Below are 12,177 nucleotides of genomic sequence, written 5' to 3'. Positions count from 1 at the left end.
TAGGGACCACACATCTCAAAGAACTCCTGTTGAAGTAACCTCCACTATTTCTTTGAGTGCTGGTCCCTATGTGTATTCCACACGTGGGAGATTCACAAGCAATTATCAGATCACAAGTGGGTGTGAGGAAGCCTGCAACGAAGATGCATGCAGCTCCGCAGCAGAGGCTTAGATTAGCACATGTCTAGCAAATGTGTCTATGGAGCTCTAGGTGGCTGCTCTGCATGTCGCGCACCGGGACCTCCTGCAGGGATGCTACCGTGCTGGCCTGCACTCTTGTGGAACGGGCTGTTACAGTGACAGAAGGTGGGATGCGAGCCAGCATTTCTTAATTCTATAGCATTTCTTAATTCAGCCATAAACACACTTAGCAATTCTTTAAGAAGATACTGACCACATGATCTCTCCGTTACCGCAACAAACTATCTTGGAGATTTTCTGATGGAATTGTTCCTTTACAGGTAAAAGGCAAGGACACTCCTGATGTCGAGGGAGTGAAGTCTTCTATTCAGGACAAGTGTGGCATTTCACAAAAAGAACAGGTAAGTGAATACGCTGGTTAAGGTGGAATCTGGAAACAACCTTGGGGAGAAATTTAGGGTGAAGGAACACTTTGTCCCTGTGAAACATCGGGGGGGGGGGGGGGAAGAGGGGGAGGAGTGTCCACCATAATGGCTCCCAGTTCACTGATCTTCCTGGCTGAAGTAATGGCCACTAGAAATGCCATTTCCATGGATAGACAGGACATGGAACATGTCGCTAAGGGTTCAAATGGAGGTCTAATAAGCTTTGACATCACGAGGTTCAGACCCTATAGCGGTGTGGGTTTAGTGATTGGTGGAGAAGCACTGATGAAGCCCTTCATGAACCGTGTCGTAGTTGGCTGGGTAAAGATAGACTGTCTGTTGGGGAGAAGAAGCTACTAATGACTGCTAGGTTGATCTGTAATGAGCTGATCAAAAGAACAGATTTTTTTTTTTTTTTTAAAAAAAGAGACAAGAGGTAATCCAGAATGATCAGGATGACGCTTAAAGGGACTGGGAGAGACTGATTGTGCTGCACCCAGGTTGACAAGTGTTTCCATTCAGCCAGGTAACAGGATCTGGTCTATTCTTTCCTAACTCTGGGTAAGTATAGCCTGGACTGCGGCCGAATAAGAGCGATCTACTTTTGACACCCATCCAAACACCAGGCTGTGAAGTGGAGACAACCCTGGTAGGAGTGTCTGACCCTTCCCTTGTCCTGCATCAGGAATTCTGGGAAGGGGTGGATCTTGATTGGAGACACTGAAGCTCTGGGAACCAAAATTGCTTGGGCCAGTAGAGCACTACGAAAATGACACTGGCCCTGTTGTAATGTATCTTTCTCAGCACTTATGGAAACAGGGGGATGGGAGGAAAGGCTCATCCACGAAACCGCTTGTCCATGACAGTAGAAGCATGTCACCTTGGGAGTCACGACCTATGGCTCCTCTGAAATAACACAGGGGTAGTTTCTTGTTTGTTACACAGAAAGGTCCCATAGAGATGTGCCCCAAAGCATGAAGATGTCTGTCAAGCAGAGTCACAGACTTCCCACTTTTGGTCTGCTGGGAAATGCCTGGGGTAAAGTTGCCTGCTAAGGAGTTGTGGATACCAGAGAAGTATGCTGCCTGGATGGTGGTGATGTGCCTGATGCACAAGCTCCAAAGCCTGACTACCTCCAGACAAAGTGAGAGAGATCTCACTTCTCCTAGTTTGTTTATGTAGACCACAGTGGTGATATTGTCCGACACTACTGGGATGTGGACGGAGCGAATGAGTGGAAGGAAGGCCTTACACGCAAGGCGAACTGCCCACTGCTCCAGGATGTTGATATGTAGTCTGGCCTCCTGCCTGGTCTACATGACTTGTGCAGTGTAGCCAGAAGGCGTCACACCAGAAGGGATCACATCTGTTACAATAGTGGCACTAGGAGCGAGGGGGGACAGTCATCCTGGAGTTGATGCGGTCTTTGTTGGGCGAGTAGACCAAACTGAGCTAGGCCTATAGGAAACACAGATGAAGCCTGGCAAAGGATGTTACATAAGTACACACTGCCATACAATCTAGCAGCAATAGGCACATCCACGCTATAGTCCTTGTTCTGCGGAAAATCAAAGAAATTAGGTTGTGCATCATCTGGAACCTTTCTGCAGAGCATGGCTCTTACGTAAACAGAGCCCAGCACTGCCCCGATAAAGTTTGTCCAGGGGGAAAGGGGGTGGAGGGGAATGGGGAGAGATAAAATAGACTTTTCTCTGTTCACGCAAACCCTCAGGGCTGTGAAGCTTTGAATGAGGTACTGAATAGCCAACCTGACCTCCTGTCAAGAATGACCTACAAGGAGCTAGCTGTCAAGATATGGAAAAACTCTGTGGCCCTGACTTCTCATCTGGGCCACCATCACAGAGAAAACTTTTGTAAACTCTCTGGGCGCTGTTGCTAGTCCAAAAGGTGAGGACCTGGTATTGGAAGTACACCTGGCCCATGATAAACTGTAAGAACCTCCTGTGGGGGGTGTATGAATGGCTATATGAAAATATGCATCCTTCACAAAGAGAGCCACAAACCACATCCCTCCTTGAAGAGAGGGCATTATTGATGCCAACATGACCATCCTGAATTTCATCTTCTGAAGGAAGATTGGGAGTTGCCAAAGATCCCGAATGGGTCTCCATCCCGTCTTTTTTGGGGACTAAAAAAGTAAGACCCTCTTCCTTGATACTGAGGATCTATTCCCCCTCAGCGTAACAGGGACTCCGCTTCTTGTGGAACAATTGCCTCATGAGAGTGGTCCATGAAGGGCAATGGGGAAGGGAAGGAGATGAACTTTATGGACTATCCCTGATGTATAATCTCCAAGACCCAACCATCAATAACAATTAACTCCCAGCTGGAGGCAAACAGAATGAGATGGTCTCCAAAGGTGACAGAAGGAGAGGCAGGTGGCATCAGAGAAGGCGAGCAGGTCTTGACTAAAATGTCAAAAATTGTTCCTAAACACAGACTGAGAATGGGTCACGGTCATGGTAATTGGCAATGTGGAATTGCAAGCCCAGAGAGAAGATCTTTCTCTCCAGAAAGTCCAATTTCTTGGAGCCCTTTTCTGATGGGGTGGTCCTTCAGTATTGAGACCTGTTACAGGCTGCTAAGGAATGTACCACCAGGGAGTTGGGAGCAAAGTAGGAGAACAGGAATTCAGCTCCCTTTGCTGGAACAAAACAGCGTTTCTGAGCCGTCTTATGTGTGGGTGTGAAGAACACTGGGGTGTCCAGACCAATTTTGCCAATTCCAATAAGACCTCGTTAACTGGATGCAGAACATCCAACGGTCAGTGGTGTGGGTCCTGGACTTCCTCCAGAGATATCTGGACATCACTAGCCATTCTTCAGAGTACGTGCTGGTATTGCCTGTCGTAGTTTGGTGGGGATGAGGAAGGAGAGACTGCCTCATTGGGGGAAGAAGAGGAGATTCCTGTCATCATCTGTGGTTCCGGTTCAACACCGTCATCCTCCTCATGCACCAGTGGAACCAGTTGTTGGCGCAAGGCAGAAGAGTAGAAAGACTCCTGTGTGGGTCCCAGACATCCATACAGAGATCCTATGGTCCCCAATAGGGCCAGAAAGAGGAGTTTGATTGCAGGCCCATAGCATATGGAACCATCGGTCCCTAGGGAGGTCATGTTCATACGCGTAGTGACCATAAGTCCTGCATCGCCTGTCTGGGTTTGGTTCTCACTGTGGAGGTGAAGGAGAGACTGGTTCACTGGATTTGTCCGAATCCAAAAACTGCTCCTGCTGTAATGACAAAGCCGTCAGCACCAGGGCAATCCTGCCTGATGGTTGTAAGCGGGATGGTTCCTGGGATGCCGAAGTAATATCTTCTTCTGGTGTGGTAATGTCCCTCAAGAGCACTGATCCAGAGGAGACTGCGGGTACTAGAGAAATATATCCTCCGGTGCTGTATAGATCTCTGTGCACCCTGGCACATGGGGAGTTCTGATGGCTGGCACTGATAGTACTAGTGCATCCCTATTTCTAATTCCCTATTGGCTGGACGTGTCGATAGCACAGAGTCTGGAGCTGCATTTGTGGACAGGATCAGTGGATGAATGGCCATTGTGCTTCAGTACCAGAATCACGGACAGAAAAAAAGGGTTACTCAGTTTCTTGTAACTGTTGTTGTTCGAGATGTGTTTTTCATGTCAGTTCCAATCAGGGGTGTGCACGTCACGTGCACGCCACCCGGAAGATTTTTCCCTTAGCAATGTCTGTACAGCTGACCTGGCGCCCCCTGGAGTTGCCCCTTCATGGCGCTCAATAGGACCCTGCCAACCTGCCACCCCCTTAGTTCCTTTTTACCACTGGTGACGGCTGGCTGGAACAAACTGCTGCTCTTGCTTTGCAGGCACATTTGGGCAGTGTCCACTCTTCGTGTTTATAAATTCTAGTTTCAGTTAGTTAATAGTCCCAAGGGTTCAGGCTCTGTGAGGACTGTGGAATGTTAATGCCTCAGAGCGACCCGCACTCTTCCTGTCTGCGGTGCCTGGGGGAGAGCCACCAGAAGGAGAAGAGCAGAATTTGCAAAGAGTTCCGCCCTAGGACCTTGAAGGACAGAGGTCAAAGATCCTTCTTCCCACACACCTCAATGGGCTTCGGGAAGGAGTCTCTCTCTTATGGACAGTCTTTGACCCCACGAGAATGTCCCTTATTCTCATGGGAAGCCCTTGTGGAAGAGTCTTTGGGCAGAGACACCCACAGCTCTGCTCCTACTCAGAGGGGTGGGCACTGCTTGTTTGGTGAGGCCAATGGTTGTGTGTGGGGGGGGGGGGCGGGGGGGGGAGAGTCTTACTGACCCAGATAGGAGAGAGGCTTCCTTGCCTTTTCCATTAAGCATTTTCTAAGGTGAAGCTCATGACCTTTGCACGTTGTTAGTGGAAATGAGCAACAAATACTGCCAAAATAAGGGTCTCACCCAGACAGCAGAGATAGCATTGGTGTTCGTTGCTGATGGAAAAGGGTCTAGGACAGGAGATGCAGTTTTTGAAGCCCAGGAGTCTGGGCATAGTCCCCAGTCCAGAGAAACAAACTATACTAACTACACTAAGCTAAAGAACTACTTACAATCTTATCTACAGGTTTTCTGAAAGGCTGAAACAAGAGATGACACTGAATTCTGACTCAGACCATGTGGTAGTAAGAAGTGAAAGAGAGGACATCAACTCACACTTCTTCTTATACCCTCGTTCGGGAGCACTTCTTCTTATACCCTCGTTCGGGAGCATGAGAAGATCTACTGCGCATATACAGGCCAATGAACGCTGCTTGTTAAAATCTCCGGACTCAAGCACATGGTGTGCATGAGTATCATGTGAGAAATACACACAGGGACCAGCACTTGAAACAAGAATGCCTTTTTCTTCAACACTAAACATGAATATTTTTGAAATAAAAGGAAATATAGCAAAAAAAAATACTTTAATGACAGTGTGTGTCAACTACAGGACCAAGTGCCAGAAATTCAGATTTAATTCTAGTTCTGTTAATCAATTAACTCCTATCTGTATGTGGATGCTTACCTACTTCACAAAGGAATTGTGAAAGTTAGTTATTTAGAATGCCTAATAAGTTCATTACATTAATGTAAAGGTGTTTTTGAAGGAAATTAAATGTTATTTGTTCAATAGCAGTTTGTAATATTCACTTAGGATAACTGCTACAGGATTTCTTTTATACACTGGTTAAGGAAGTTAAATTAATTTTGAAACAAACATTTTCCACTGTTAAGATCACTTTAATGAAGATGAATCACAGTAATTCTGAGTTCTTCACAAACCTTGACATAGGAAGAATTGTTCTCTCTTCATGGTAATCACTGTCACATTCATTTATATACTCCCTTAAAACAGTCAATACTCGCACCATTCGTATTGCTTCTTGCCTTGCACAGTTAATACTGTCTTTATCTCCATCCAAAACACACAGTGTATCATAGGAGGCCTTCAAACGATCAAAGCAGGATTGAATGAAGTCTTCATGGATAACTACCTAATGTAACGTACAAGAGAAATTGGGACAATTACAAAATATTACATAGCCACCTTTCAGCTGCAGAATCAAACAAACGTGCTATAAAATCTTAACTGAAAACCAAATCTTTACTCAAGACTATTCACAACTTTGGTTTTCTCCACACTAACATTACAGTTGATAATCTAATACAGTGTACTTTTTTTTTTTTTTTTTTTTTTTTTTTTGAAATACCAGTGCTAACTCTACAACTTGTGTGTATAGTACAAACCTTGCCCCTCAACCCACCAACTTGAACCAAATAGCTGCAATGTAAGCAAAGTGCAGCTCTGTGCAGGATACTAAGTTGGACTGCTCTCTCATTTAGTTGCTGCTCACCACAGACTAGAATATGGAATATTTACATATCCATCTGGCAGGTAGTACCTATATCTTTAGACTGTATTTTGCAGACTGCTGGTTTTGAGGACTAAAAAAAAAGTGTCCTTAATGGAACAACAAAGGAAAGTGGAGTGTAGCAAGGAGTTGTGGGTTAAAAAATACAACTAACATTAGATGCAAGAAACTGGTTGGAGGTGATCTGAAGGGCACAGAAGTCCTCGAAGTTTTAGGATTATGTTTTCAAATGTTTATACTTAAAACTACTGAATTCAAGAAAGGCACAGAAGGTTTCCGTTACTGCACTGCCCTCCCTGGTGCCATGGCTGCAATATGCATGAGCAAGCTGGTAACACTGCCCACTAGTACTATCTTGATAACAACAAAGGAAATTTCAGAAATCCCAACAGTTTATCCTTTCCATGATCTTTCTAGAAACTTTCAAGTCTCTTTCACTTTCTAATGAAACATACTAATAGCCAAGTCTGAATCTTGAGAGAAAGGATTTGATTCTCCAGAGCTCAGTTAAGATTGCTCATTTCTGAGAGCTTTGCAATACTCTCTTATGTGAGAAGTGAAATGCATTCAAGGGTTGTATTAGCCACCACTGACATGACCTAGCCCAAGCCAGCGAACACACTGGACAAAATATCACATACCTCAAATCCCAGCAGAATGCAAAACTAAATATTTGGCACGAGCCACTGTTTTGCTAATGGAAATACAGACATAACTAACAAGTGCATTAAACTTTGAGATTTCTCAAAAGCCAGTAATTTTAATCTTTAAACATTGTTAGTAGATCACTAAATCTCTGCAAACAGCTAAAAGGAACGAAAGGGTAGGTTCACAAACATGCTGTACATATTAAAATCTGTACATGGGCAAGAGTGCATTGTCCAAGAGGGCGTTCCATGGATGGAAACTGTCATATTTTCAAAACTTTAAGCTATCAAAATATCACAATTGTTAAATTTTACGATAATCTTTATTCAACATTACATTCCACTCAATTTTTTTTACCTGATTAACTTGTAACCTTGGACCAAGATTAGTATAGATCTCTTTAAGCAGATCTATTGCTCTGCTGGCAATGTCATCATTTCCCTGAATCACAACCTAAAGCAATAAAAAAGTATGAATGCATTTTAACTCTTTTTGGTCTCCAGTTTAAAAAACAAAAGGACTACACATGAACATATCCTCATAACAATGGATAAAATATTTCTTCTTGCTCATCAGAACAAAAAAGTAACTAGAGTATATAATCAAAATACAATCATTGTAAATTATCTGTCTAATTTAAGAGTAGCAGCCGTGTTAGTCTGTATTCGCAAAAAGAAAAAGGAGTACTTGTGGCACCTTAGAGACTAACCAATTTATCTGAGCATAAGCTTTCATCATGAAAGCTTATGCTCAAATAAATTGGTTAGTCTCTAAGGTGCCACAAGTACTCCTTTTCTATCTGTCTAATGTGACCCTAATCAAGATTAAGATTCAATCAAATTAACTGCTTTAAAAGAATTCATCCGTGTCTGCAAAAAACAGATCATGCTTTGTCAAGTGACAGAATGACACACAAAATTTTCTCCATGCTATGTTTCTAGTGCCACTAGTTTTAAAGAATATGCATTCTTGTTGTATCATTACCAACTAAGTTTGAGGCCCAGAAAAACATTTAGTTAGCTACAATTAAATCTTAACCTTCCAATGATCTAAATGTACCAGTACTTACAAGTTTTGTGTTTATGTTAGTTAGGAATTCTGGGCAATTAAGAGAAGAAGTTAATTTTTTAATTCAACAATTTAATATCATTAAAGACCTCTCTCAACTCAAGATAATCTGTGCCACCATTTAAGATGAGATTTAAAATTTACTTCAGAACCTAGAAAAAGGAGTGTTGTACCTAATTTGAATATTAGGAAACTTACTGCCAGCCACTGGCCTGAACTGAAGCTGAAAAGCTGTCATAAATTGGTCTCACTAAGTAGCAAGATAGTAGCTCCAGGCAGAAGGGCAGATCCAAGGAAGTTACTGTCCACAACTGACAGCTCGGAAGAGCACCCCCATTGCTTTTTCACTGGGCATATCCCAAATGTTTGGATTACACTCTAAGTCAGGGATCAGCGACCTTTGGCACGTGGCCTGTCAGGGAAATCCGCTGGCGGGCCGGGCCGGTTTGTTTACCTGCAGCATCCGTAGCTTTGGCCGATCACAGATCCCACTGGCCGTGGTTCGCCGTTCTAGATCAATGGGGGCTGCAAGAAGAGGTGGCCAGCACATCCCTCGGCCCATGCCGCTTCCTGCAGCCCCCATTGGCCTGGAACCAGCAAACCGCAGCCAGTGGGAGCTGCGATCGGCCGAACCTGGGGACGCTGCAGGTAAACAAACCGGCCCAGCACGCCAGCAGATTTCCCTGACGGGCCGCGTGCCAAAGGTTGCTAATCCCTGCTCTAGGTACTTCAAGTGCTTTACAAAATGAAACATTAATGCTGATGCTGTAGCACAGCCATTATACACTAGATATCAAAGGTATTTCAGAAATGGAATGCTGAAAGTTGGAGTTGATAACGCCAGTGTCCTCTATTTAATAACTATCATGGGATCATCAGCTGCCACCTAGAAACCACCAACCTTGAACAAAAAAGGATGTCTAATCTTTCATCCAAAAGACTGCATCCATAACTCTGCAGTAGTGAGCATAAGCTCCATATTTAGTAAAAGGACTAAAACAATGATCACCTTGTTCAGAGATGAGAGCGCAATACCTGTTTGTTACTTACACAATACTGCAACTAATTACATGAGCCAGTTTCTCAGATGCTCAAAATAAAGTTCAGTTCCATTTCCTGTTAACTGGAAAGATAAATCTTTTCCCGTAACCCCGAGATGTTACTGGCCATTAGCGGAAATGGTGATTTCATAAGTAAAATCACTGGTGAGTGAGAGCATAAGGTAAATGAACAATGCACGTCAAAGGTATTTTAAAAATTAAACAAATGGGATTGGTTTTATGGTACAAACAAAACATTAATTTCACATGCACAGACATTACAAATACACTCAATTTTTTAATTCCCTTTTTTCTTTGTCTGTCATATTCTGAGTTCAAGGTTCAGCCCTGAGAAATAATTAACTTAGGAGTATGAACGGAAAACGGAACCACCAATTTTCATGCAGTTAGTTTGAAAAACACTTAAATTACAAAAACGTAAGTCTACACAGATTTAGTTACAGTCTTAAATAATTTTGTTTTTAACAAAAACATAGCAGTAAGCCATTTGCATGTTTCCTCTTCTGTACTTACCCTCCAAAGGTAGTCTAATCCTATTAATTCCAAGTCATCCATCATATAAGCTCGTCTTTTCGCTACTAGCTTCCCTTCTCGACAGTTCACAGCTTTGAAGAAACGTTCAAAACATTTCATTCCATTTTCTGTTAATAGGGAAGGATCCAACTGAAGCACATTATTTTCAAAGAAGTCTTTATTAATGTCAGGGTCTAAATCTGGTTCATCGCCCATTAGTTTGGAATACCACTTAAAACAGGCTTCACGATCACAAAGATAGACTGCATTTTCGGCTAAACACTTCCATATTTGCTTCGCCTGAGGGGCGCAGAGCCACAGCTGACCATCCTTCAATAAAAATCTTGAGCAAAACAAAAACAAATTAACAACACTGACATCTTAACATTTTAGAGACACTAAAATTACAGTAAACATATGTTATAGGCCTGAGTCTGAAAACTTTTACTCATATGATCAGCCCTCATTCACATGAGTGGTCCCATTGTCTTCATCAAAGTAAAAGTTTGTAGGATCAGGCCCCAGAATTCTAACTATGTACGGAAACTAGATTAGACAAAAATGTACATTACCTATAAAGTACTGAACATGCTTTTTTCACTCCAAAGACATTTAACTAAGGTCGTTACTATACAAATGATAACTTGAATTTTTATGTCATGCTTCTTTCCATATTAAGCAAAACTACATTTAAGCAACCAAATTACTGGATTATCTAAACATTCTTAGCCCTCTTAATTCTGAGGATGCAACATAGTGAAATGAAAAATTACATCTAACAATGGATTGAGTTATCGATATTAGATTGGAGGTAGGAAGTTAGAGAGTCTGAAATCTGTAGTGAAATTCTAGGGTACTTCATTCACAGTTCAGAACATAAGACAGAATTACTCTTCATGCATCTTTTAATTCCAAGAAAGGTCTTGGAGAAGTTTGTAACTTTACAGTTATCTTTCACACAGATATACTTAATAATTCTTGTAAGAACATTTCAAGAAAATACACAATAGATTTTACTCTTCAAGAATCAGTTATATATGGATCAAAGTAATATACTTTGACTGTATGTGAAAGAAATAGAGGACTAGAGAGTAACAAAATCATTCATACCAATCATAAACCTTATGTTTATAGTATATTATGACATGCAATTATAAATTTGACAATATTATTCCATTATATACATACCAAAATCATTGCCAAATTTCAAGAAAAATACAGTAACTATTAGAATATGATAGAATGATAATTGTTTAAAGATTGGTGGCCAGGAGTTAGTCCCCACTATTTGATAAAGTAACCATTTAATAAGAGATTACTTACCTATAACTGGAAGTTTTCTGAGACGAGTGGTCCCTCTCTGTATTCCAGTGAGGGTGGGTTTATGGAGCCGGAGAATTTGAAAATAGTCACATCTGTTCGTTTGCGCACGCGCCCTTGCTTTGCCTCATGGTTTTGTCAGAGGCAATAAAGAGTAAGGTGGACAGACCGTGTCTCCAGTTCCTTCTCCACGACAAATCAAATAGATCCGCAGAGGGGAAGGAGAGCGAGAAGTGGAATATAGATAGGGACCACACATCTCAAAGAACCTCCAGTTACAGGTAAGTAACGGCCTCTTCAAGTGATGGTCCCTATTATATTCCACTGAGGGTGATTAACAAGCAGTACTTAATTTGGAGAAGGGTGCAAGGACAAGGATGGAATGGTTGAACTAAGGACAGCCACACTGAATGAAACATCCATTGCAGAGTCCTGCACCAAGCTGTAATGTGCAGTGAAAGTATGTACCAAACACATGGCTACCCTACATACGTCTGGAAGTAGCACATTGTGGAGGATGGCCATAGTCAATGCCTTGGCTCTTCTAGAATGGGCTCTCACCCCAAGGGGTGCAGGCAGTTACTACAACTGACAGAACGTAATGCACCCCAAAATCCTTTGTGTGGAGACTGCTGGTCCCTTAATCCTCTCAGCTATAGCTATAGGGAGTCTAGGGGACTTCCTGATTGGTCTCATCTTCTGCAGGTAGAAGCTCATGGCCCTGTGGACACTGAGGGAGTGACAATGCTGCTCTTCCACTGAGGTGTGAGACTTTGGAAAGAAAGCAGGTAAGCATATGGGTTGATTGACATGAAACCAGGATACGACCTTCGGTAGAAACTTGAGGTGCAGGGACAGGGAGATTTTGCCCTTATGGAACATGGGGGGGGGGAGGGGGGTCCTGCCATCATAGCTCCAAGTTCACCTACCCTTCTGGCCAAACTAATAGCCATTAGGAAGGTCATTTTCATGGAAAGGAGGGACAGAGCATGAAGCTAATGGCTCAAAGAGCAGTTTCATTAATGCAGCTAGAACGAGGTTGAGGTCCAACTGGGAGGTGATAGGTTGTATGGGTGGTAAAGTCCTCAGCAGATCTTTTCAAAACCTGAGGGTCAACAGATG

At 42.7% G+C, this 12,177-nt stretch overlaps 1 protein-coding gene across 11 annotated transcripts in view; it reads right to left on the bottom strand.

Moving 5' to 3' along the window:
* USP9X (ubiquitin specific peptidase 9 X-linked) overlaps positions 1–12,177 on the bottom strand; it is a 197,599-nt gene that overhangs the window by 73,479 nt on the left and 111,943 nt on the right. For all 11 annotated transcript variants that reach the window (XM_037902604.2, XM_037902576.2, XM_043538097.1 and 8 more), the window contains 3 exons: positions 9,736–10,078; positions 7,451–7,546; positions 5,856–6,067 (listed from right to left, as the gene is read on the bottom strand). In XM_037902604.2, the coding sequence (XP_037758532.1) occupies positions 5,856–6,067; positions 7,451–7,546; positions 9,736–10,078 (651 nt within the window). The remainder of the gene's footprint in view (positions 1–5,855; positions 6,068–7,450; positions 7,547–9,735; positions 10,079–12,177) is intronic.

The sequence above is a fragment of the Chelonia mydas genome, chromosome 1, assembly GCF_015237465.2.
Source record: "Chelonia mydas isolate rCheMyd1 chromosome 1, rCheMyd1.pri.v2, whole genome shotgun sequence".
Taxonomy (NCBI): domain Eukaryota; kingdom Metazoa; phylum Chordata; order Testudines; family Cheloniidae; genus Chelonia; species Chelonia mydas.
This window is presented reverse-complemented; position numbering and strand designations above follow the sequence as displayed.